This window comes from Strongylocentrotus purpuratus, unplaced genomic scaffold, assembly GCF_000002235.5.
Source record: "Strongylocentrotus purpuratus isolate Spur 01 unplaced genomic scaffold, Spur_5.0 spur5_scaffold_21, whole genome shotgun sequence".
NCBI lineage: Eukaryota > Metazoa > Echinodermata > Echinoidea > Camarodonta > Strongylocentrotidae > Strongylocentrotus > Strongylocentrotus purpuratus.
In genome coordinates this window covers 10,290,695-10,318,002 of record NW_022145607.1, presented here as the reverse complement: position 1 = coordinate 10,318,002, position 27,308 = coordinate 10,290,695, and the positions used below count along the sequence as shown (strand labels likewise).

General features: G+C 36.8%; 1 protein-coding gene across 4 annotated transcripts in view; it reads left to right on the top strand.

Annotated features, from left to right (window-relative positions):
* Positions 1–4,729: 4,729 nt before the first annotated feature.
* Positions 4,730–27,308, top strand: part of LOC582570 — a 59,662-nt gene continuing 37,083 nt past the window's right edge. Inside the window, exons 1-2 of one of the 4 annotated variants that reach the window (XM_030994913.1) lie at positions 4,730–5,561; positions 24,405–24,527. In XM_030994913.1, the coding sequence (XP_030850773.1) occupies positions 5,496–5,561; positions 24,405–24,527 (189 nt within the window). In that variant the 5' untranslated portion in view covers positions 4,730–5,495. Of the gene's footprint in view, positions 5,562–8,256; positions 8,794–15,238; positions 15,795–22,513; positions 23,095–24,404; positions 24,528–27,308 lie in introns of those variants that run through there. The other 3 variants (XM_011681363.2, XM_003727510.3, XM_011681362.2) reach the window with 3 other exon arrangements.

The window sequence follows — 27,308 nt, the reverse complement described above, 5'->3', positions numbered from 1 at the left end:
TAGTCAAAGAAGTCCTTTCAATTCACTTAAACTCTCTTTCTTTGCAATCCACCAGCCTATGCAATTACATTGCCTCGCACATTTATTTCTCTAATATTGACTACAGTACATCACAATTTTGTACTCTTGATCCTTTCTTTTATTGAGATTATTTCAGTGTAACTGATTCGAACCTGTATAGAAATTTTTTGGAGTGAATTTCATTGTGCCAGACGGGATTGCTAAAGCCATTAACCCAAAATGCTCATATTACAGATGAAACATAAAAGCATGGTTAGCAATGCCAGAAGCCAACCAGCCTTTGGTATTAAATCCTGTTGTTTGCCGTCATATTATTGGATTAAACACACTTATCCATTTATCAGGGCATATCGATATAAGAAGGTCAAAAATCACTTGTTCCTGGGTTCCAAAACAGAAAGAAAAAAAAAAAACGGTTGCCCTGCTAAGCTTTCTGAATGTTTAATGGGGCAAAGGTATGTCACTGAACCCCATAATCATGGATTATAAAAGGATTGTAAGTGTTAATTGACTGCATTTTTTTTACCAGCAAAAAAGAAGGACATCATATTGGTCATTTAGAGCGACAATGGTCATAAATATGAATATAACTGTAACCACAAATTGTTTGTTATTGAAAGCTCTTGGACACTTGATAAACAAGCATTAAATAACTTCATTCAGAGATCCGGGCAATTTTGGCTGATTGGAGAAGAAAAAAAACTTTCTATTCTGCAACTTTCATGGTAATATACATCATGAATGTGTGTATTATGATCAACTAAAGTATGAATGCATTTCATCTGATTGGAGGTAGGAGGATGTTAATTCATATTAATTTCCACATAGTTCATGCCCTTCTGGTTCCAAACGGACAATTTATTCAATCCTAATTGAAGAAGAAAAAAGTGTACCAGGTGAAAGTTGATCAGTTTGAATGATGTTAAAAAGATTTGTCAATACTAAAACCATTAATTCTCACCAGAATCCCAGTAAAATCCAACCAATCTGAAATCCAAATGTTTATACACTCATTGTAATGAGAATAGATCTTGAAGTCCTTTCCACATCCTTTCTTCTCTCAAGATGCTTTCCAGTTTACACAAGACAAACTCTTGATTCAACAAATCTCACTTTATAAAATGCTTTCTCATCGGTAGTAGGTCCAATACCGGCACCTGTCTCTATGTCACTCTTTTCTTCAAGTACAATGTGTTTTTTTATCACTGCCCCCCCCCCCCCCCCTCCCTCCTTATTCACTAATCTTTAGCATTTAATTTCAATGACTTAAGAAAGTAAGACAAGCAGGCTATTCAGCAAATTTTTCTGTTTGGAGCATATACTTTCACAGACAAACTCCTGTGTAGTAATGTGTGAGCACTTTTAGGCAATAGTGAGGTCTTGTCTAATTCTGCATTCTTTACAGATTTTCGTAAAACAGAATAATTCTATTTGATGAGTTACAGGTCTACTTGTGTTTGTATGTGATCCTGAGTCAATTTGTGGATCAACTCTGCGACAAGTATAGGTCATCCTATGGCTTTAGGTCAGTTTGCGTAGCTGCACCAGACATTATAAAGGACTTGGATTATACTGGACTTCATGACCTCCATACTTTATATCCACTTCCCATTGTCCCGTTCCTGCCAAAATTACTCACCATTTATCACAATTTCAATGTTTTATTTGGGATGTAGATTACGCAACGTAAATGTACTGATATGAAATGAATTCATGAAGTTTCACATGATTGATACAGCAAAACAAAATCTAACTGAAATATAGGCTATTGATACAATTTTCCTTCCTTGAACTCTGATATGGCACTAAAATACAATTTTGTTTTCACCTTATTTAGGTTAATCATTAAATGATAACCAAAAAACATAACTTTCGCTTGGAAATGGTGAATATCTTCAGTAGTATACAATTATCTAATTGTCTGTGTGGATTTTTTTCTTCAAATTGATAGCTTTCTAGAGCTGAATTATATTATAAAGTGCAGATTGAAAACTGAAAACTATTTATTTTCAATTGAAATTAGATTTTAGGAATTTGTGCTACATCAAATCATATTAAAGTGATGCTGCAGTTGGAAAACAAATTTCCCTTTTGTTTAAAATTTGTTTTCCTTCCTATCAGTTAATTATTTAAACATTCTGAAGTGTTTACATGGTACTACAACAAGGCAACCTTCTTAGAAAAGTCATTACTGGCAAAGTTTTCTGTGTTTTTTCCCCACTGCATTCATTTCATTCTGACTAAAATCAATTAGTTCATCCAAAGTGGGCTATACTCCTGACCATGAAAGTTGACAAGGGTGGAAGAGGTTCGGTGGAAAAGCCAAATCCTTTAGAATCTCAATCAGGCAGAAAATGACTGTGAAAAGGCTAATTCAATGACCTTTCTGTCCTCCCTCCATCAATGAGAAGAATACGTTCAAAGAAAAGTTATGATAACACAGGCCTTCCTAAACTTAAAGGGCTTCAATTGCCCTTCCCTGCCCCCCCCCCTTCCTCCCATAAAAAAAACAAATCAGAACATGATTGATACATGCTATTATAAGACATTGAATCATCCCCAAAACTGTTGTGAGAGATGTATATTTCTAAGGATTAAAGGGTATGAGGGGAAAATAATTTCATATAATAAATATTACACATCAGTCAATTTGAAATCAACCGATTATGCACTATGCACTGGTGTTCTCATACAAGTGTATTGACTGATATACCTTGGAAATTTTAGTATTCAAACTTGCATTATCTCTTTACAGAAGTGGTATTATAAAAGGATATTTTGTATGTAGTATACTGATATAAAACCCTTAAAAAATTCATACGGAGCATAATTTCAATTGACGATAGTTGCCCTTTAACCAAAGTATGAAGTCTCAAGCATTATTGATTGGTACCAAACGGTTCTTGTCACACCTCAAAAGACATTCCCACCTCCAACTTTTAGCGAGCCATGGTGACGAACCTGGGGTCATTTGACGGACACTTGTTTGCGTTCGGAGATCAATTTCCGTATTCCGAGAAACGGAAAGGAAAGGCGTGTTTGTAAGTGGCTTGAATGATCGAGATGAATGTCAAGTTTTTAAACTTTTTTTTCTTTAGTAAAGCTTAAGAGGATAGTATAAGAAGGTCACAGGTGTGTCTTATCTCATTATGTGTCATTGTACTTCCTATTTCTCACATTGTGCTCTCTCTCTCTCTCTTCCTCTCTCCCTTTCTTTCTTAATCTTCTATTTTCTAACTCACTGCATCTTTAACTATTCCAAGAATATGGACCCTCATGATTCAGAGAAGGAAGTAAACCTATTGATTTTGACATTCCAAATAGATTTAAAATTTTAAGAAAACTGCTTTCTACAACATACAAAAAAACAAAAACAAATATGGTACGTGCTCATGTTGGGGCTGACAGGCTTACATGTATATCCTGTGAACAATAATAAACTTATTTATTTTGATTATTCTCTTAAAAGAAACAGAGAATATCCAACAAATATGTCAGATTAGTTATCAATCAGGACAGGACAGGACAATTCATTCAGCATGTCCATGATGTGTAGATAAATTTATATTAAATTCTTTCGAGAAGTTCTTAAACTTTTTGTATTATTGTTTTAATTAAACTTTTTTTTTTTATATCATTGCCAGAGTCAAAGAATTATTTCTGTCAAATTCTTTGAAGGATACATTAAATTTGATTGATTCTGTCCAAAATTTAGATCAGTAGATTCATCTTTGATCATTTCATTTCCTCTCCACTCCCTGATTTCATTGTATCATTGTCTCCATATCAAAAGAAAATAAATAGTGAAGAGTATTCTCAAACATTATGTCTTTTGATTTGAAGGCCAGAGTTACCCCCTTTACAATTGCATCATTATAGGACCCTTTTCAGCAGCGAAACTGTACTATTGTAGTTAGATGTGACGTCAACCGCAGATAACAATGGAGACTTACAATGAATGGACTGTGGCTAGTCTTCAAAACAGACTTGTCATAAGCATGATATTCTGGTTTGTTCGATAGAATAATTTTATTTCCAATGTCAACTGAATAGCTTCATTCATCAGATTGAAAGCTTAGACATATCAGCAGCAGCATAGGAGAGGTTGAAGAAAAATTATTTTCTATCTTTTGAAAGTTGTGTGAAAGTTGGAGAAATGATGAAGTGTAGCTGAATAATGAGACTACATTCTGAGATGGAGTGGCTGGAGTTTGTACTCATCTTTTGTACTCAGGTGAGCAATAGTGTGGAAGAGTTGACTCTGAGAAAAGGGGTGCATAGCGTCTGATTGCCAAAATATAGAATCGTCAGCTGTAAATTGATAATCAAGATTGTTGTAAATAGTAGGTTGTGAAAGAAGGGATGAATAAGGTTGGTAAAATCAAGGATGAAACTAATCAATATGACACTGAAATTGTTTATTAAGCAAATAGAGCATTAATTTCGAGCTATATTTGTTTTCATATTCATGGAATGAATGAGGAATGACGTAAATCTCAATTCAGAATTTTTTGGGAAAATTTTCTTCTGCAGTTCCTCTTTCAAGACCTTTCATAATCGCAACCCATCCATTTATTTTATTTGCCATTGATATCGATGTGTAGTATCTTATTGATTACAATGTCAAAAAAGTTGTGTCAATAGACTTTTCACAACAGAGGTTGATTCCTTCGATTCGATAAATTCAATATTAAAATAAAGAACATGGCTTGAGTAGTCATGCAGTTATTGCAACACCTCTATTTGTAGAATGGACCCATCCAGCTACTGTTATGCTGATGGAGTTAAATGGGCAGTAGCACATGGTTGAAAGGAGTCAATGTAGTATAGGATCTACCATTCAGTTGAATAGTGCATCTATCTACGAAAGTGGCATGGATGAGTGGTTCATAATAACACTTTGCTTGGAAGGATCCACTGGAGCATGTCCCTCTACATAATCAGACCAAAACAGAAAACAGAAATTTTCTCAGCTACTGGAAATGGAATCATGATTTCTTGAAAACATAGTGGGTAGAAACATCCACTAGGCTCTTGGATAGATCAAGACTTGAATGGTGCGAACTGAAGATGCCACAGACTCTGCGGGTGACTTGTTCAACAGATTTCTTAGCGGAATGTGTTCTATTTTGGATCATTTCTTAAATCTGTAAAACTTGCATATGAAATATTGACTACTCAACATTTTAACCTGTGAAGTTTGGACTTTCTGATTTGTAATTTGAATGTTTGGATGGACTCCCCTCAAACTGATGAGAATCTGACAACTCCTATAGAACATTCTTCTGTAATAACTCCTTTGCCGGACAGTGCTGAGTGCTCAACTTTCAACTCTTTCCTGGACAGAGTCAATTCTGAAATAGAAAACTTGAACCCTAACTGATGAGGATGCAATCACCTAGTGATTGTGAATGATTTGAGTAGTTTGATCTGGTGAAATCTGTGGGATATTGACTGCTCTTGATCAGCTAGATATGCGTGAATATCTTCCAACTATGCTTCATGCCAAAGATGAGTTTTTTGGCGGGTTGTCCTCAAAGGTAAAAAAGCATGTTCATCTTATTTATCTTTTTGTGACTTAAAAAGGCAATAAATATCCCATTTATATTATGATGATAATCATGATATTAAAGTTTCAAATGATAGTTTATGCTATAACATGGTGTAATTTCTCATTACCAGTAGTATTTAGGTTTCACTTCTAGTGTTTTGCAGGGGAAACCCTATACGACACTAAAGTAAAAGAAAACATACAATGTCTGTCCAGTTGAGGGTGTGATTACAAACGTGACTAAGAACGTCTTGTATAACGGAAGAAAATTACAGTACTACACTGTAGTAAGGTCTCTTTGCGTAGTTAATTGTATTCTTTTCTACAAGGACTGCTTTGTGTATTATCAGACTATGCCTATAAATAGTTAACTTTAATTATTCTGGTGTTGATGGGAGAAAGCAGAAGTAGGTCTTCCTCTTGTAAAATAATATAGGCCTACCCGTTTTGCATCTATCTTTAGATTTTCACTTTTATTTATGTATATGGGGGTGTGTTTGTCTTGTCCATGGTCAGATGTTTTTTGCTGGGAAAAACTGAACTGGACTCCTCTCAGCCCAGGAATCGTTTTCATGCAAGACACTACTGTAATTTATGGAGACCCTAGATGTTCTCTGATCAGAAAGGTTTGAACAAATATTAGGATATTCTTTTGAAACAGCATTCTTTGCCATCTCGAATAATCTTGAACACTCAATGCAATGAAAAATCATCTTTAGCAATTAGCACTAAGTCCAAGAGAAGCTGAAATAAAGGATAATTGATTGATGGATATTTACCTCTGTACAGAGTAAAATGACTGTATATTGCTCCCAACATTTTTTTTTTAAACTTTTTTTTTAGGGGGGGGGGGGGAGGTATTTTAATATTGCCTATTGTTTATCTAATGTAATTAGGACCTAGGGTTTATAGTGCTTGCTGCTGTTCTTGATTAGATTATGCAGTGATAATTACTTGAACTGGTCCTCCATTATGTGTCTATTTTTAGCCGCTAAATTGTAGGTACCTTCAGAAGCAGCCTTTTGTCAGTTGATTTGTTTGTTGGTGAACATGTTTTATGATGTGTATTCATGCTATCATGGTCCTTATAAAACAAACCTTGTTTGGACTACACTATTATGCCTGATGTTCAAACAGATACCCACACTGGTCAGCAGAGAGAGAGGTTGCTTGTTTTAATAGAGGGGGGGGGGGGGGCAACCCCCATATATTTTATATTTCTCTGTTGGGCTCTTTCACATTTTCTTCAACAAACAAAATGTATTCTCAAGATGGAGCACTTTGGGGCTACTCCATTTAATAATTACCTTGAGCAGAAAGCAGACTGTGCAGACCCTACCCCTTTCAAGATTCCTTGAGCAAAAATCAGGTTGAGCAGCCCCCCCCCCCCCCCACCCCCTCTGCGTCCTTATGACATTAATTTGATTTAAGCTTTGAGGGAAACAGAACATGATTTATCACCCTGTCCCTGCATATAACTTCAGTTGAATCATAGCATCTGTGGCAGGCAGGATCCCTTTCGAAAATTTGTGATCCTTATGGTGAAGCCCTTTGATGTATGTGTTATCTTGTTTGCAATGCTGCATCACAATGCCCTCATTGATAACATTCAAGATCCTGTATATTCATGGGGTAATATTACTTGCTCTATTATGTAATGTAGACCCCTGTTACCAAATAGGCTGATCCATGTGAATTGAAAGGAAAGGGGCTGATTCAATATCTTCTTCTAAAAGGTCCTTAAGAAATGATAAGATTATAAGATAGCCTTCATTAACGAGATCAGACTTCAGTTATGTTAGCATAGGTTTGGATTGAATGGTACATGAAGCTCTGTTTAGTTGATAAATAATGAGATTAATGAAAGGGAGTCGTAAAATGTGTAAATCCCTGACAAAAAGATTTGAAATCCCAATGAGATTGTAAACATTCCTCCTCCTCCTCTCTCTCTCTCCGTTCTTTGTATTCTCATCTTTCACTTTTTCAATCTATCCTTCCATCAACTGAGGTTATTGTAATATCAGGAAGAACACGATTATGTTGTTATTAAGCCAAAAGACATCCTTTTTATTATCTAGGACTTGATTTTATTAGATGTGTAACCAGCCCTGCAAAGTGCAAGTCTTTTAATTAGTATTCTTGCCAAGATCACATCCTTTCCCTGTAAACCAGATGAACCTGCAGGAAGTGTTAAAGAGTTGTATGTCCATCTAAATCATCCATTCAAAGCCAGAAGGATGGTTAACCCTGTGAGTCAGCATCCTTCTGGCTCTGAACAAGTGATCAGGGAAAAAATACACGAGGGCTAGGGCGAAGTAGCCCCCTAAATGCCAAAAAGAGCCCCCGAAAGTAAAAAAAGAGCCCCCAAAATGTGCAAAGAGTTCAATGCAAAACATATTAAAAATGTTATTTTCATGCATGGTGTAGACACTTTGTCATGACAGGAACTCTGAGGAACTTATGTCTAAGATCTGTAGGAAAATTGGCATCATATGCAGTCCCCTGCAGAATACCATCTGATGAATATCTGTAAAGCATTATTTTGCACAGTGATTTATGTATTGATTTTAGAATATCATCTCATCAATATCTGTAAAGCATTATTTTGCACAGTGATCTATATATTGATTTTAGATCAGCATTGAACTTGAAGCTCTGCTCTGAAGCCAACATGGGTGAAACCCCTTCCCGCCTTGTTAGCACCTGATGACGAAAGATCCAAAGGAATCGTTTAATTATATCCTGTTTGCTTGCCCACTTGTTATTGAAACCCACAGGGCTTGTGTATTGTCCACTCACTTCCACTGGTCAAGTTTATTGTCCACTGGTCATTCATTGACCAAACCTCATTCATGATATGAATAATAGATGGTTTTACAGTGGTCATTGAATGGTCAAATATTACCTAAGGGTGTGGATTCAAGCACAGAGTATTCCATAAGGTTCCCAGACGGTCGGTCCCTTTGATTTGGTTTGAGATGCGGACATTCCCGATGTCCACTACTGGTCGGTCAAAGGATATTGTGTGGTTTGTGACTAGACATCATGTGAGGTAACTGACCATGTCACATGGTGTTACTGACTACAGTCACGGAGGCCCATATTGCTATTTGGCCGCGATATTCATTTTTAAATGATCATCCTTTGGTGAGGGTTAAAGCTGTTTGTTGGGATCATCTTCAAATTTACAATTTTCTCAGGATTGGCTTTGGCAGAAAATGGTATGCTAACAGTAATATTGATAACCTTTGTTTTTTTGTATAATGGTGTACATAGGCCTACATGAAAGTATTTGTTTTTAGCTATATAGTATACTTTTGTACTTTGAGCTACAAGGGTAATTAAGCAAATTATTATGTAAAATGATCTTTTAGCCTCCAGCAAATGACCATTATGTTGAAATGCAATGATTATTTAATTATGTTATTTATGGTGATTGAAATCGTTCATGTTCAAAGCTAATCTAATATTATAAGTGATGTACATGTAAATGTATTTGGTAATGAAATCTGGAAAATGCTTTTTTACACAAAGTTTCGAATGAAATTAGATAAATAGGGGCGGACCAATACGTTCACATTGTGAGAGCCTTTTCATATTTGGTTATATCTGAGTCACCAAAGACATACAAACTACCCTACGGTAGTAGAACAACATAGTTATCCCTGAACTTGAATAAGGTTTGCTTTAGTAGTTTGTTTTCACAGACAACTTTTGCACAATCGCTCTTTCATTGGAACTCTGTCTGGTCACGTAGAAGTCGTCCATTCATGGGAGAAAGTTCCAGATCTTCAAAGAAATGAACACAGTTGTAAAGAATATGTGGTTTGACTGTGTTAGTATGTGAGAAAGTCATGTGTGTTCATATGGTTAATTGTGTTGATTTTCAGTGGTATAGTTTCACACCTTGAGAAACATATTTTTGTTTTCAAACAAAAAATTGAGTCTCTTGGTACATTTGTAATATGGGCAGTTGGGCACAGACATAAACTTCAGTATAGCAATAATTGTGTGTTACCATTACCGTATTTACAATTATTAGTGTATCGCTCTATCTATTAGGAGATTTAACCATCTTGGGTATGAAACAAGTGTCAAGAAGAGCATACCAATGTCATGTAAATTATGCAATGATATTGATTAAGAAATATAAAATATGTATACAAGATACCTTGGCAAGCAATTTGCCATTAATATGTAATGTTCTCGTATTCCAAATCCTGCATCAATCAAGCATGCCCTTTATGATATACCTGAACAGCCCTTTTTGTGAATGTGAAGGTGACACTTGGAGAATGTCAATATGTCATCATAGCTTGTATTAGACAATAGAACATGGATGTGACTCCATTCAAATAAAGAATGTGTCCTTCCCTTTTCCTCAGAAAGCGGAAGACGAGCCTTATTTACTTTCCTTTTTTTTTCATTCAACATTTCTTCTGTGCATGCTGGTGATATGGTTCTTGATTAGGGTTGTATTTACCCATGGCATGTATGTATTGGCAATGTCAACAACAGGTACCATCCCACGCATTCCTCTTGGCAGTCAAGACAGTTCAGTTTCTCAGAAAATAGACAACTTCCTTTCTTATCTGGTTCAAACCCAACGTGTGTGTGTGTGTGTGTGTGCGTAATTGGGTTTTTACAGACATGTATCAATCAGATATGATTAATTACATCTGTAAGGTTTAGTTAGCTTTGACTCAAGGAATGTGTAATTTTCACACTTGACAGTATGCTAGACAGAAAATGGGAAGTGATTGAAATATTGTTCTTAGATTGATGGGGATTTATTTATAATTTCGTACAATCTTTATCATATACTGCTTGGTCATAATTTGTCCCCGTTTTCACGAAGTGACGGTAGTGAAAAAAAATTGCATTCACTTTGCGTTACGATTTTCCTCACTACCGTCACTTCGTGAAAATAGGGACGATATAGTATACGGTCTCTTGTAAAGCGAATATAATCTGTTGACTTGAAAATTTAGGAGGTTTATTTTAACCAAAAAATTAAAAGGATTCAAGCTGAGCAGGAGACTAGCACAGTTATCCCGTTCACATGACAATGACCAATTTTACTTTTTTTCTGAAGACTTTTTTTTGTTGTACGTCATCCCCTTTTCTTAAGTCATGTACAATATACAGTAGTTCTCCATGTCCAACAAGTCTGGAATTTAACCTGACAATCTGGTCCTATTGTCCCGTGTTAAAGACCTCTGAAAACCTCTCAGAAATCCTCCCACATAATAGAGATTATCTTGAAGCTTGTTAGACTGAATTGATCAAGTTCAACAGAGCGGCAATCCCACAAGGTCCAGTTTGATGGTTCTTTTGTTACCTCTGGTTGTACGAAGAGACGGTTACTGATCAAGTACCTGGTATTACCTTCTTCACATCATTGTGTTAATCCCTGTAGTGTATCCCATTATGTGCTAAACCTTCACTTCTTATATTAAGTAGGCATACATGTACATATCAAAGAAACTTCTACTGTAATGAGCAATCGCATTTTCACAGAAGGGCAGTCTTTACGTCTATTTAACAAAAAATGATGGTTAGAAGTTCCCCAGTCATAGCTGATACAATAAGTGTGCCTTCAAACTGTATAGACTCATGCCATTGAGGGCGCATATCAAAGAGGTAGTGGAATAATAATCAAGACAGCATCACAGTCCTCATGGCTGAGTTTCAGTGTGCTGAAATGGATATTGATTTTTCTTTAAAAAAATGAATGAGTGGCTGATTGTCATCAATCAAATGTCGATCTCTCTTCAAAACTTCTTGCTGACCCTCGGCCTACTCCCTTATGCATACCCATAGCCATTTTAACAGTTGTAAGATGCTCTTTTACATAATCCGTTACATTGTAATTGGTGACAAATTTTGATAAAACACTGCATTACTGAATCAATATATTTTTAAGACTGAAAATTATTCACAAAGGCATTAATTTGATAGGAACATAGTAGATCGATTTTCCCAATCAGTTAAATTGTAATGAGTGACACATTTTGATATAGCAGAGAAGCACTGGATCCATTATTGGTTTCATCTGATTGATGCGATGTTAACTGGGAGACGGTCCTTTTCAAGCAATCAGCTAGATTGTAGTTGGTGCAAATGGGTAGTGACAAAGTTTGATCCATGACTCTGCATCCATCAATGTTGAGAAGATGAATGCACCTGTATGTCAGCCATCAGATCATTTGATCCATTAAAGCTTTAATCCCTTCTTCAAGTCCATAGAAGTGGTATAAAGCCACACCCTCGTATTAAACTATTCATTCATTCATAAAAACTTTCGCATTGTCAATGGGTCACTCATAATCCTGCATTTTAAAGCTTGTGGTCTGATGTTAAAGTGGATGCACTGTGTTGGGGCTTCTTTCATGTGCACGATGCCTCCTTTGATGAGGAAGGGCTGGAGGAAAGTTTCCATGGCAGGCCTTTTGAGGATGAAGATTTAAACTGTCTACTTCTTAACATTTTCTTTTCAGTATTTATAAAGGATTTTCTTTCCGTATGCACTTCATAATCAAGTAAGAAGGAAGGGATGGATAAATGAGAAAAGCTTTTTGATTGGGGAGAGTTTAGACAATTGGACAGGGAAACCCACCATTCATCTCAAGAAAGAAAGGGTTAAGAAACTTCCTCTTGGATATTAAAAGGCCTTATGCACTTGATTTTAAACACCATTGGTGAGTGCATGTAGGCGGCTACAAGAACCAGAAACTTGGAAACTCCATGTAGGAGAAGGAAATGTCAGTGTATGTTTATAGTTTATAGCCTACTGTTTTTTTAGTGAAAATTGTGAATCTGTGAAAGAAAGTAACAGAAATGGACACTTTGTATTAAGTAAAACAAGCATTAAATCTAATACTTCAGGTTTAACAAAATAGGCTGTATTTCTAGTCAAAGTATGTAAATGACCTTGTGGTTCCTTGCAGTTCATTTTAGTGGAACAATTCTCACAAAATACTCAAGATTTTCATTAATACTTTAATAGTAGGGCAATGCTTGTTTGCTTGGGGAGAGTAAGACATTATACACAATTGAATGGGTGAAAGTGTGATGGATGCAATCAACAAGTTTTATAATGAGGATTAATTTGATTTATTGCCATACTTTCAGGCCTTGAAAAGCCCTGAGAAACATGTTCAAGAATGAAAAATTAATCTGAATGAGAAATTTATAGCTATTAATTTTTAGAGCATGTACTTCCTTGCTAGTCTCAGTAATAAAGTGTAAGAGATTGATGTTGTTTTCCTTGACCTCATTCCACTTGTTTGTGAAGGAATAGAGTCCAGAACAGTCACCTGGAATTGACCCTAAGAATGTTACCCTTGTCACCTCTACCCATTCCACTTCAATCACCTTCTTTCTTTCAAATTAGTCTGCCTCAACAATTTCCTTTAAATCAATCACGTTTCACCGGACTTCAAAGACAGTCACCTTTTCCAGAAAACCTGAATGAAACGTGAAGGCTCAAATAAACCTTCAAGTTTGTTGGGATGTATGAGAATGTGTATTTAACACATTGTGAATAGGCCAGTCACGACGATTGCGATTGGACCGCTAGTGATCGGGCTATCAATGGGATTGGCGGTCATGAAAAAGTACAGGTTCGGTGTGACGCAAACCTGAGAAAAACAAGCAAGAGGCAGAGCTGTTTGTCTATTCTGCTCTGTGTTCGTCTTCAGTAGAGTGTAGTGTAATGAAAGGTAAAAATTGATTTCAGAAATAGCTGCACCAGAGCGCTTAATGCCCTATCAGCATTCCTGGGGACAATAGGCACTTGTTTATCGCCAAAATATAAACGTTTCATACTGAGCTTGAATCCTCATGCAACATGTAATGCTGGTCTTCCAGTCGATTACCAACTCACCATTTAGCGAAAAAACCACAATAGGGTTAACAGCCTAACGCCTGATGGTCTAAGGGGGCAATTAAACTATTTTGTTATGATCTTCTATTCATCTCGTTAGCATCCACAAGGGCAATGGGCTGATGCAATGATAAGATGCTTGATATGATATTGTTGTGATGAAATGGTATTTGCGCACCCTATTTTCTATCTGGTGAAGTGGTTTGTCTATGATCAATACTTGGTATTGTTGGCCCCTTAGCCCAAGGAAACTGCTCCTAACTATCATTCAAAGAGATCAATAGGAGGGCACCAGAAAAAAACAGCAGGCGCAAATAACCGCAAACCTCCTTCAGCCGGCATTGAGCTTAATTGCCAGATTTGTTCCTCTGGTACAATCGGCAATTAACAATTATTGATAACACGTCAATGCATGTTATTTTTCCCCCCTCAAAATTACTATAATCATGGGAAAACGTCGCAGAGAGTACCACTCACCTTATTTGTTTTAAGAAATAAAATTAGGTGATGAAGACCCATTACATGTACTAGCACATAAATACATTAAATGAGGACAGATTGGAAACAAGGAAGTAAATGAATTTTTTCTCCATTACGTGAATTGAGTCAAAATTATCAGAGATGTCTCTAACTGTTATCATCATAGCTCTCTGTGATGATGTAGCAAATTTACTTTCATCAGTTTTGTCAATTTTTTATGTTTTTCTTCTGAATAATCAGAAAGTGAAAGTTGGCTCTCTCACAAATGAAGTGAAAGGAATTGCAGATAAGAAGCCACAGTATATTCATTGTTGCGTTGCGAGCATGAGAGTATGGAGTTACGTGTTTGTTGGTGTGATAAGTAGAGTAGAATTAGGGCGTGTTCATGCTTCACTTTTTCTGGCCAGAATCAGGCATCTGTTACGCGTTTAGTTTAAAACACGGTTGCGTCCATGCTTACTTTTGTAGAATCACCGAAAAACGGCGATCACGATCGCCGATCGTAAACTCACAAAAAGATGCGTTTACAATTTGTAAACGCGTTTAAATGGGGTCAACGCACTGACCTCTAGTGGGTCTACGTAGCATGCACAGTGAAGGTTTGCGAATCCAGCTGGAAGACCAATTAAGGCCACACACGGAGAATTGCCTAGGGAGCCAGAGAAGTAAGCATGAACACTACATCGTGGAACTGCGATCACGATGAGCGTTTACGATGAGCGTTTCAGATCGCTCATTCTGCCTTCAAAATTTAAGCATGAACGCAGCCAAAGAGAGAGTTAAATGCTTGAAGCTGCAGCCTTCATGACAACAATAAATGGGACAATGCACATATTTCATTTGGGTTAATAAGAACGAAAGTGAAAGTTTTTGAGGAGTTATGAGGAATCATACTCATAGGGGCAGGTATTTGAGAGAAAGGAGGGGGGAAAACAGTCATATTGTGTGCAAGGTTGACTCATTATTCTATTTAGTTTTCTGTAATCTTACTTGAGAGTTAGAACTGTGAATTATCTCATTGACTAAGAGCTGGGTTGAATAGGACATTGAAAGGCTTTCGGAAGTCTGTAAAGACTGGAACCGAAATAAATATTTGAAGTACCGGTAGATTGTTATCTTGGGAGTCCATCCTAATACCTTTCTTCACCCTTTTGTAGTATCTTGGATAATTAATTAACATCACAGTGGTCTAAAGGAGCAGGCTTAGCTCCTCAACAGGGTCACTCAACCGAGCTTAGCACCCCCCCCCCCCTCCTCCCTCCTTCACTTGGCCCCCTCTCAGACATGGGTCATAGGCTAATCCCCTTGCCCTAAACTCCTATTGTAAAGGAGGTCTTTTACCCCCAATCAAGCATCCCAGGGCTTGGTTGTGCAACTCTAGTGGAGTACACCTAAGCAGCTTGGTGAATGCCTTGAGGCACTGGACCAGTCTAATGGTAGGGGTGGACTAGTAGTTCCACCTGTATACCTGGGGCTTAGCATCATTCAGTCATGGTCCATGCTGCCATGACTCTCAACTTGTAGGGCTACTCATAGTACACTACACACAGGCAGGAGGCCTATAGAGTGGGAAAGATGGATGTTGCAGCTCTTTGTATTCATCATGATGCTTGGATTATGATCTTGGAGCTCATGTGATAACTGGTTCTGCATTTCTTCAATTTATGACATGGATCATGCTTGGAAATGATATGTGTACTATCCAAATGGAAAAGACAAGGGATTATCAAAACAAATCACAAGTGTGTTTGTGGATGTGATAAATTATTAGCTTGATAAATATTTCAAGCAGATTTTAAAAGGAACACTACTCGTCTTCCTAGAATGACTCCTATGATCATGATGATAAGCAAGGTGAGTCTCAAAAGACATCAAACTTTTATTTTAAATTTATTTCATGGATTCTGCCCTGTCCGTCCCCCTCCCCATGAACAAAATAAACCTGGTTCCCTTTAAAAGGGAAGCAACATTTTGCATTGTCATGTAGAAAGTTGTAATGTGATATCATGAGAGGGCACTGTGAAATCCAATATATTGTCTTTACTATCTTCCTGTTAATATCACGCTATCAATCTCACGCTATCACAGTGTTATGACATGGTGTTTTTCTTGTTGTGACGAATGTGAGAAAACTCAGCTTATATTATCATATCTCTTTGTTGATGGATATGTAATCCCATGTTTTGATCCACGATAAAGTACTTTCGGGTGCACATACAATGGTATCAGATGTTCATAGCCTCATAGAAGGTTGTATCACATCAGTCTTCTGAAGATACTCGTCAAGATCGAACCGCATTGTTTGGGATCTCTTTGGGAGTAAATTGAAAAGGTTTCATCAGACCAAAATGACTTGTGTTGTGAGTATGTGTGATTTAATAAATAAGCTACCTTATTTTGATCCTTATTGACTTTATTTTATTGCCTAATTCATATTTGATTTCATCACTCCAAAGGTTTTGTTTGTTTGCATGGAACACGTTGGATTGATTTAATTTGTGCATCTTGTAAGCCATTAAATTGTCTGGCAGGCTATATGAATAGATCAAATTTATCAACTTATGGTTTAATATGTGACAGTCATTTGGAGAAGAACTTGCAATGTTTTTAAAATCATGCATCACAACAAAGGTGCCTTAATTTTGGCAAGTACTTTATTCCAAATGCTAGTCTCCCTCTCATCACTGTGAGAAATAATAACAGAAGCTTAGTGTTTGAAAAAGCACTTATGAAGGATAGAGTAGAGATGAGATGGGATGAGAGGGTTTTACAATGTTGAAGTTGTTTCACATAAAAGGTAGGAAACCTTAGAAATGTCGGCTTGCCAATCAAAGAATAGATAGCTCGGCTTTTCATGAATAAATAGTCAAACTTATCAATTCTCTGTGCTGCTGTTGTATGGTTTCCATAGGGATTGGGGAGTCAAGCTGTGATGCCTTCTTACATTAATTCTATCCTTCCTTTCTTTTATGTTGAGCCGATTTTTCACCCCTAAAATTATATCAAGGTCTGCCAATTGAGCAATGTGAAACTACATCGCTGTGTTTACTTTTCAAATAGGGCGATTTTTGTTTCTTGAAGAGTACCAACCACTTAAAGAAATAATTTGTGCACAGCTATAATGTTCAATAATTAACTACTAAAAGAAAAGCACCTCACCTGGCATTCTATGGGCTTAAGGTTAAGGGATATATGCAGAAAATAAAGGAAAACATTGAATCCAGCGTGGGCATGCAGGTCCATTGAGTGCTTTACTCACAAGTCACTTATAATTGAGAGGGTATTTAAACTTGGAACATCTCTTTGTAGAAGTAACATTTTAAGCTCATATTTTGAATATAGTGTAGCGACATGGAACCCTGAGCATACATTTCACAATTATTTTTTGGCGATCAGTCCACTTTAAAGTTAGACTTTAACTACACTTTATTGTTAGGACTGTCAAATAAAAAAGCTGCCGCCCAAAAGTAGAAATGATGTTGGATCCATGCCAATTTCAGAATTTTGTACAGTTGGTCATTCTATATTGACCATTAGGACAGAGAAGACCATTGATTTCACTGCTCTTTTATTCTGGTTTTTGTTCATCATGAGCAGCAATTTTAAGCTTTACGTCAAAGGGTCTCCTGGCTTCACTCTCTTGAGAGGCAATTACTAGAAGGTGGAAAATTATCAAGACACTTCTTTGGTCTCTTGGGCTCTTCACCTTATTACTGTACTCCTTCGCTCTCTTTCTCTACACTCTCCTCCCTCAACACAAACTATCATCACCTGTTCATTGATAAAATTTGTATTATGAATTGATCATATAGTGCGTTATACATCTACAATGTTTTTATTACTGTAAGCATGCCACAGATATATTATAACCCTGGTCTTGGGATTCAGGCTTGCCCGCACACAATGCCTGCACCTTCTCCACTCCCTGGGGAGCACTCCAGCCAGGTGCCTAATTTAGACTTTAAGTTAGATAGATGCTCACAATGTTGGACAAATGATGACTTTCTCATCTTACTATATGTATCCATACCTAATAAGCCTTTACATGTAGCTTATTGTTATGTTGCTCAATTTTCTCTACTGCAATATGCATGCTAATGTACAGTACCTGGGGTTAGATCGTATTTCGGCCTAGAGAATAAACTTAAATTAAATTAAGATGTGGAGAACAGATCCACACAACAAAAATATATTGATTCAGGATCTAATTGGATCCTTCATGAGGTGGCATGAGACTTACGTTCATACAAAGACTGGCATTATTATCACCTTCATCGCAATGTAGTTTCTTTGATTTGCTGGATCACACATGCAGGGTCATGGCGGACAATAGCCGCCGAGAATAGGGAACAGGAACATGTTTGATCAACAATGCGCCCATCCCAGGAATAGCCAAAGGCACTGCTGATTGACTCATTCTTCAGTACAGAAACCTTTTCTTGTTTAGTCCTATATATGTAGAGGCCATCTTACCATCGGATACAAAGTTATCTCAGGAGATAGATCATTTATCATCAAGTGATTTGATGGTGTGGGGAGTCATCTTGTTTGATTGTATTTTTAGAAAACTACATGGGGTATGGACTATGTTGCGTGTTAACTAGTAATCCCACATAATTCCCTTTTTTAATTAAACTACTAAAAAGCAGTATCCCTCCAGACAAGAAAACACTTAATAAATGATCACATCCAGACAAATTGATTATGGTTAAAAACTGGTTCTATATTCTATAATTTCACATAAGATACAATGATTACAGAATTATCAGAAACCTCTTCTGTCTATCTCAACAGTGACAGACAATTAAACTATCACTAGGCCCTTGGTAGTTACTATTAATAATCAATAGATAACTTCCAACAGCACATTAATGTAAAGGAGACTCAACTTAGTCACTATGGTATTAATGATTACCGCTGAATACAAGTCTCGAAATATCAGGAGTCTAGCTGTTCAGTACAACTTAAAACAGTACTAAAACAAGTCAGTTAAATATCATTCCCACTGCATGAATAATAACAGTCAAGAAAATACTACTCAAATCTAAGCTAGACAGCGTTTAGATTTACTTACATAGGCACGAAATATTGTGGTTCAAGAAACCGCTAAACAAATCTCTACTTGTGTATGTGTACGGAATGCACAACACGAGAATACAACAATATATCGGTGGATCTAGACTATAGCAGATCTAGATCAGTAGACCAGGCATAGGCCTAGAACTAGTGCAATTATAAACATGTAAAATATGTGTTAGTAAGCGTACGCACTCAACAACAGGCACTCAGTCAGTCAAAATAAGGCCTCACAATGATAAACAATGCAAAGCATAAATCACAATATAATTAACGTTACGTGAGTCATTGGAGTTGAATTCAAAGTAGATCTTCTTCAAGTTCTAGGTAGATGTAGAAACTAGCTAGTCGAAAACAGTGGTCGACGAGCTGGTTGTCGATCGCGTAGGATATGCAGACGATGATCGACGCTAGGTGAATACCACGATGTTGAAGACAACGATGATGACAACAATGATGAAGACGACGCTGGTGAAGACAGCGATGATGAAGTCGACGATGAAGACGACGCTGGTGAAGACAGCGATGATGAAGACAACGGTGATGAAGACAACGATGATGAATCAGTTAACAGATGAATACAATGATGATGCAGTCAATGTCAATAGATCAACTTCAGTGACTTGCGATGCAGGTCGAAGAATCAAATGTCGAGACAATATATATGAAGTCGATGATAAAAGGTTGTCAAACAATAATGCAGGTGAGAAAAACGTTAGATCATATTAAATGTTCTATTCTCACTGCTGGTGAATTAAAGTGTCGTCAATGTTGAACATCGAGAGAGTCAAAATATATCTTGCAAAACGTACAAGATGTAAATAGGTGAGCACGTCCACCGGGAATGGTCCGGGGACGTAGCAGTTCAATCCTCGTTGGATACAATTTTCTAGGTACAAATATCAACACAATAACAGCATGTGTGTATACCAATATTAAAACAGCTCACTGATTCCCGCACAGGAAAATCAGAAGAGCGCCAATCAACTACAGCGCGATTGGTTCAAAACAAGCGCACATGTATGTTAATAAGGCACGTGATCTAAATACTTATGAATAAATACGCGTACATCTATGTTAATTGGTCATGTGATCAAAATACTAATGAATAAACATCGTTATATAATAAATCGAGTTAAAACCAGTTCTGAGGACATGGCGTAATACCAAATCCTCGAACTCTCAATGACTTCTAAAGCGGCCATTTTGGATTAAAAAACACAATATGTATACCAGTGAATTATAAATGAATGCACTGTAACATTTGTCGCTACATATTCATAGGTATGGTTTGGTCTTTGTACTTCTGTTGAGTTCATTAGGGCTTTACTGGTACCTGCGTGTTCACTTTGTCAGGTGAATGGAAGTATTTAATCATGTGACGTCAGAAGCCAATTGATGACTTATGTATGAAGTTGCATTCAAAGGAATTGAGGAGAAAGTGATTATTAAACAGAAAAGGGAGAGATTAAGAGGGAGGGAGGGAAGAAAGAGAGCCCCCCCCCCCCCAAACAACAAAATAAAAAATAAATAATTAACAAATAATATTTAAAAATAAAGAGAGAAAGATTTTGCGATAGTGTTAATGATATAAGTGAGGAAATACATAGGTGCAGTTGGTTGTCTTGAAGTGTTAGACAAGAAAATTTAGCAGAAAATAAAGGTAGGCAGCTCCTTGCTATTCAGGAGAGGCGTATAACTACTGTAGTAACTGTCTATGTACTGATTTTCTCATACCGGTAAGTTGTTATGATCATTACGCCAAGAGTCTGGCATATGAAGTACCTTGACTCACCAACACCATCTGTTGGTAATGAACCCAAGCCGCATCATGTATGCCTTGAAGAAAGACATCCAAACTTAGGAACCACACACTGTTTGCTATAAAAACAGGATTAGACACCCAGTAAAGTATTAGTCCTAAATACATCAATAGTAATCTTCTTGCTCAATGGATCTAGCCCAACATACAAAAAGGACCTACCACAGTAACTTATTCAAACCAAGAGACCTATTATCCCCAACATGAATTGAGTTAATCTCAAAAATTTGTGGATGTAAAAATAGGCATTTGATGTCCATTGTATGTGATGTTGATCAATGGAATTTTTTTACGTTTAGGATACTTTTTAAGCTAGTTTAATCCCCATAACAGAACATCATCATTAAATGGACTTTGTTTGAAGTCTTAAGGGGATAACTGTTAAAACTACAAGTTTGCAGAGTCTGTATGTCTCTTGCCTTAAATAAGCGCTTGTTTAGTGCAGGCATTTAGAAGATTATGGTCTTTTAAGGAGATCAATACGCAATAGTACATTGTTAAAAAGAGTATCAATATTGCCAAAGGAAAAAATCAAGGGAAATGTACAGAAAAGGAAGAATCCAAAAATTATGTTAATTCCTACAAAGTCTGGATTTCAAACAATCCCTCATGCAAATTGCAAAGGCAGACATTTTAATCTTGATTTATGTAACACTCAATAAGAGATTTTGACTCATCGTGATACATTTCACGTTGCTTTATTCTTTGATTTTCTTGTTTTGGCATTGCCTGTAATATATGGATATTGACTATTGATATATGCACTCAATAAAAGACTAGCGATTTCATCAGTACTGAATATAATTGTGGAAGAGTTGTATCAATAGGCAAGTTCAGAGGTTCATTCTGTGGTCTGGAATTCCTTCACCAAGCTTAGCACTAAATCTGATTTATTGGTGGGTATCGGCTCAGTTTTGCTTCAGTTTTTGCGGCCGCGCTGATCCTCCTATAACACCCCTCTGTTATGGCCCATGGGGCATAGTCCGTATTATCGGTCTTCCATGCATCTATACACCCCCATGCTCTTGTGTACCGATTCAAATGTGGTTTACCCCGTCTCTGTTGGTGGCTCTCTCTCTCTCTCTCTCCGTTGGGAGTGCATTGATGTGATAAGCATCAGTTGAGTACATAGCAGCAGAAGCTGTGGTAGTATCGTAGCACTCGCTCACTCCACTAGCATTCACTCTGCGATTGTTCACCAGAGCTCTGACTTTACTACAGTCTAGTATTTGTTTAGCGGAGGACCTATGTCAATGGAAAGCGTTCTGTTTTTTCTTCTCCGTCCTTTCCTGCCGAGTATTTGCTGAAACGATAACCCCAGAGCTTACCATTCTTGTCCGAGTGTTTGCTCTGACCAAGTTGGTAGTTTGATAAAAAGAGAGAAGACTTCCATTAACGGTCCAGCATAATAAGGTGGTCTAATTATAGCGGTCAGTCGGCCGTGATGAGTGGTCAAGAGTGGATAACTTCCTTGAGGGTCTTCTAGAGTTACGGCTAATTCCAAAGAGTGAAGCACTGCACAGTCTATATACAGAGACCAGACGTCCATGCTAATCAGCCAGTCTCAGCCAGCTCTTGTAAAAGACTTCTTTTCCTTTAGAATTCAGGAACTATTTTCACTTTCATCATTTTGCACCAGGATTCTTCCAAGATGAGACTCAAGATGTAGTGTAGACATACATCATTGGACATACATTTTATGATATCGATCCAACATCTATATTTTACTACAATGCAAATGGATTAAAGACATTCTGTGGATACTGAATTAATTGAATATTCGCCCCCACTTGATTGGCTTCACTTAGTTTGTTTACATTCAACTCGAAGCTGGAGAAGAGGAAGAGAATTATAAGTTGATAGCAAGAGTGTGAGACATCCCGTTACTTTCTAAAGGAATCATTGTGATGCAGGAATAGATGGTTCTCTCAAAAGACTGACAGCTACAAAGGACCCGTTTGTCTGGAAGGTGAAATCTCTGCCTTGGATCTAGAATTTTTGTAATAGCCTGAAACTTGAAAGAGGAATGAGTAAAATGCCATAATGGATACAGACATGCAGATGGAGACCTATGCTATGGATCTACAAATGTGTAAGATCCAGGAAGAGCGCACTCGGAGGAAGGGGGTGCATGAAATGAGAGGAGGGATAGAAGGTGTGAAGGAGGGCTCTCCAAGCTCTTGGTACCTGTTTAGAGGCGGTCCAGTCATGACCAAACAAAGGCGACATTCCGAGGGTTCAAGGCCTAACGATCAGGTCTGTCTATTCATAAGCCCATACTTGGCCTGAACACCCCAGCCCCAGCCCCAGGCTACGTACCTTAATGAAGGGGAAGCCATACTTATCACTATTCACCGCTTATTTATTACGCAGAATGTCAATGGGAAACTCTACGAGTTGCAGTCACACATTTTGATTTTATAAAATAGAACTGGAATAACAACATGTTTTTCAGTTTTATGAAATATTTCCCTAGCATTGAATGCGCATTTTCTTTGATGTCATTATGGAAATCTTGCGTATTAATACAGTAACAACTGCTGTTTTCATAATGTATTATTGCTGCCATTTATTGGATTAAATCATTTCAAATGTTTCAAAGCAGTGATATTTGTACCCTCCAACAATGTTTTGAAGGTTAGGAGAGAATAATTTAAAAAGTGTTTGTCAAATTTATATGTTTAACGAGTCCCTTTTTACGAAATAATTCCTACCATTTATTTCGATTCTCACAGACCTTGCTGAGGAAGCAAACTGGTTCAATTCAAAATATAGCTTTTCAGTTTATTTCTGAAGCAATACAAGTAGATCTATAATTATATACACCCAATATAGTAATGGCAGGGTTTAGGTTTGATTCCTATAATTATAGATATAATTACTATACATCTATGGTTTTCATACAATAATCTTGTGTTGGTGCTTGTAATGGATGCAAAGGTTTGTTGAGTGGATTGTGAGCTGACTGAAAGTGTTGATGACATAAACGTAATTCATTCAGTTTCAACTTTTCCGTCATCTGAGCAGGACTTGTGAGATCTGAGAATATTTTTGTGAAAAGAGTTTTCATCATTGCTTTAATTGTTTTCGAATGTGGATTTGCGGATGTAATCTGTGATCAGTATGATTATGTGCAAACATATTTTTATGGTAACCACCGCAATGGTTTTTCCCTCTTCTCTATTTCTGTGAAATTGACTACTTATTAATATTTACTAATCAATGATGTGTGATATGTTTGGTTGTTTTTTTGTTGGACTAGAGGATGTAATCAGGGAGATGTCAGTGACATTGCCCTGGTGTAGTGCAGGAATTATAGTATATGTGCATTGAGCAAACTAAACATAAATGTACATATATTGACTGTTTTGTTGTTGTTGTTGCTGCAGATATCTTTTTTTTAATCGCACAGTTCATTTTGTTTACGCTGTATATCATCTATTTGTACTTTAACACAGAGTAAATGCCCTTCTGGCTCCAAACCAATGGTATTATAAATTTTTGTTGACTGTGCTTTTGTTGCTGTTTATACATTAACTCTTTGTTTATGTTGTTGTTTACTACAGGTACAGCGTGTGTCACAGTATGACAAAGTGTTACATAATCTGCTTGAAGACAGCTCCAAGTCTAGGACCGGACATCCCCGGGACCATGAGAGTCTACTAGACCCGGAACAAACCGTTAGAGAGGTAGGTCTATCATTTCCTTGGACCTAGGCCAAGCAGGGCTCCCAACTAACTTTTTTTGTGGTAGGGGCCCCTGATTTCAGTGTTTAGGGTTGTATACATGAGCCCTATGCATTTTTTTCTTATGTTGGGCATCAGGATTACTGACAAGAACTTAGCCATTATGAATTATAAGAATTTGATCAGTCCATTTTTTATTCTCATGTTTGTCTTGTCAATGTGGCTAAGATATAAGAATGAATTAAGGTGAGTCTGGTAAAATAGTTCCAGACTAACCTAGCTTGCCTCCCTAAGTACTACTTGTACTTAGCATAGAGAAGGTGGTTATGATGGGGAAGTCTGCATAAATCCAGTGAACTCTTTGTATGTAAAAGGAAATACTTCCATGTAGAAATCGGCTAATCTTTCTTGTATGGATTGATGAAAGTCCTTCCATGATATTCCCTTTATGATGCAAATGTATTCTATGATAAAGCAGAATTTTTTTTCAAACCCTTTATTTTTACCCTAGCTTGTTCTTGACTAGAAACTGAAAGCACAATCCTCTTCAAGTCCGATAAGTAAATATTTAATCCTTCCTGGTTACATTTAAAGAGAGCATACACACCCCTTTCTTCTCTGGTCAACTTTTAGACCCAATTGAGTATTTGATGGGACCCCCCTGGGCCCCTTAGGTCTGCTGGGCATTGTCCGAGAGAGAGCCAGACCCAGTCCTAGATTTTGACATGTTAGTATAAAGCTATATCAACTATAGAAACGGAGTAGTGTTTGAATCAATAGAAACTAGGAAACAAATCATTGACTTTATACGTCAATCATTCTATCGACCATTTCCTTTTTACAATTCAGATTATAATATTGTTGTACAGTGACTCTAGTCAAATATTGAGGTTACATGCCTTTTTATCTACCCAATTGTAATAAATAATATAATACCTGTATTATTGATTTTATCCATCCTAAAACATCATCATTAATTTTAAAAAAATGTACAAGTTTATTTTATGAACTTTTTTTATTCTCTTTAAGATCAAACCATCTTCCTTTTCTATCGTTTATCACTATTATTACAAAATATTATTGTGAATTAAGCCAAGGATATTGTGAGTTACAAACAATATAGACCCTACAATGTAATTCAATTTGTTGGTGATGACTCAAGGAACTGTTGTACAAACTAGCTCATGCCAATGTGTAACAACAGAACTTCTCATCCTTTCCCAAAAGTTATTAGGAAGTAAAAAAGAATCCCATCAGCTGAGCATTACGATTTGAAATATTCTGATACGGTCTATCGATTCTGCATAGGTTTATTACTGTTGAATCATCTTCAATCATAGAGAGGCTTTTGTTCTCGATGGTTGTTTGTGGCAGAGATAAATGTCCAAGCCTTTTGTGGTGCGTTCACAGAAAGAAAATAGACCACATGCTATTTCCTGTCCCTTACACTAACAGACAGTCTGTGTCTTATATTGTGGGCAATTACTTGGAAATAAGCAATGAAATGTTTGTATATCTACCATCGAGTACATATTTCTCACAATTAGAATGGATTACTTAAAGCGAAACTACTTTGCAAAAGTTAACAAACTAATAGCAAAGCAAACAAGGCTATTGTAGATGTATCATTATGGAAAGACAGAGAGTTGTATTGTAGATTTGTAAATATGTCATTGTATTATCCATTGAACGGAAATATTTAACTCAAGCTGACTCATTTGAGAGAAGTCATTTAGCCAATTTGAGGATATGGTAACAATTTATCTCTATTACAAAATAGTATGTAAACCTACTTTGTAAACCAACGAGTGTAGATGTGCTGGATAAGGTAAAGTTTGGGTCAAATAGAGACACATGGCCTCTCAGATTCCAAGTCTTGACCTCCCCCCCCCCCCCCCCCCCCAACAACAACAACAACAAAAACCAAAATTACATGGGGGCTCATACATAGACTCTTCAAATTTGAATCCAGACCCAGTTCAAAAAAGAAAATTCAGTGTGGAGCCCTTCTTAAACAGAATTGGCTCGAATTATTTGTAGTTCCTAGTAGTAGTAGTAGTAGTAGTAGTAGTATAGCACAGCCACAAATTTTATGATTGGGACTAATTAAAGATCAAAGGGAATGGCTAGTGTTACTTTGCCTTATTTTATTGGTTAATGATGATTACTTGTGGCATATCAACTTGGACCCAAAGTGGGACATTCCAAGGTGGTAATTGGTTCCTTGGTTCCGAAGATTTCAAACCAAAATGGATCAGCAGTTAAATATATGGACAACTTACGTTCAAGCCGATAAAATGCATATTGCATACCAATAAAACGGTTTGGGCTTTTCATTCCTGAATTGTTAAAATATGGTTAGCACCTACTAGGAAATAATTACTACAAAAATAAAAGATTTTCCCCCTTTTTCTGTGTGTTTTCATGCACAAGTTCAATAGATAATTATAATGCTTGCAAAGGTAAATACAATTCATGAACTAAGTTTTATGTGCTATTTTTAATCATAATTACTCAGTTTTTGTATGGTGCACTAATCTGCCTGAAAGAGGCAACCTTGAATTAAAGATAATAATTTTTAATGGCCAAAAGAAGAATTGTAAAAATTGTATTGTTCTTGTTTGTGAGTTTATGTAATAAAGAAAGCCATGACCTGTATTTCCTGTAGCTAGGTTCATTACCAAGAGATATATAATTGTCTTCTCGGTTCGTTGCTATATTTGAAAGGATTTTCCTCTCTTTAAACTTGACCCTCTTGACATGGCTTAATAATCTTAATTACAA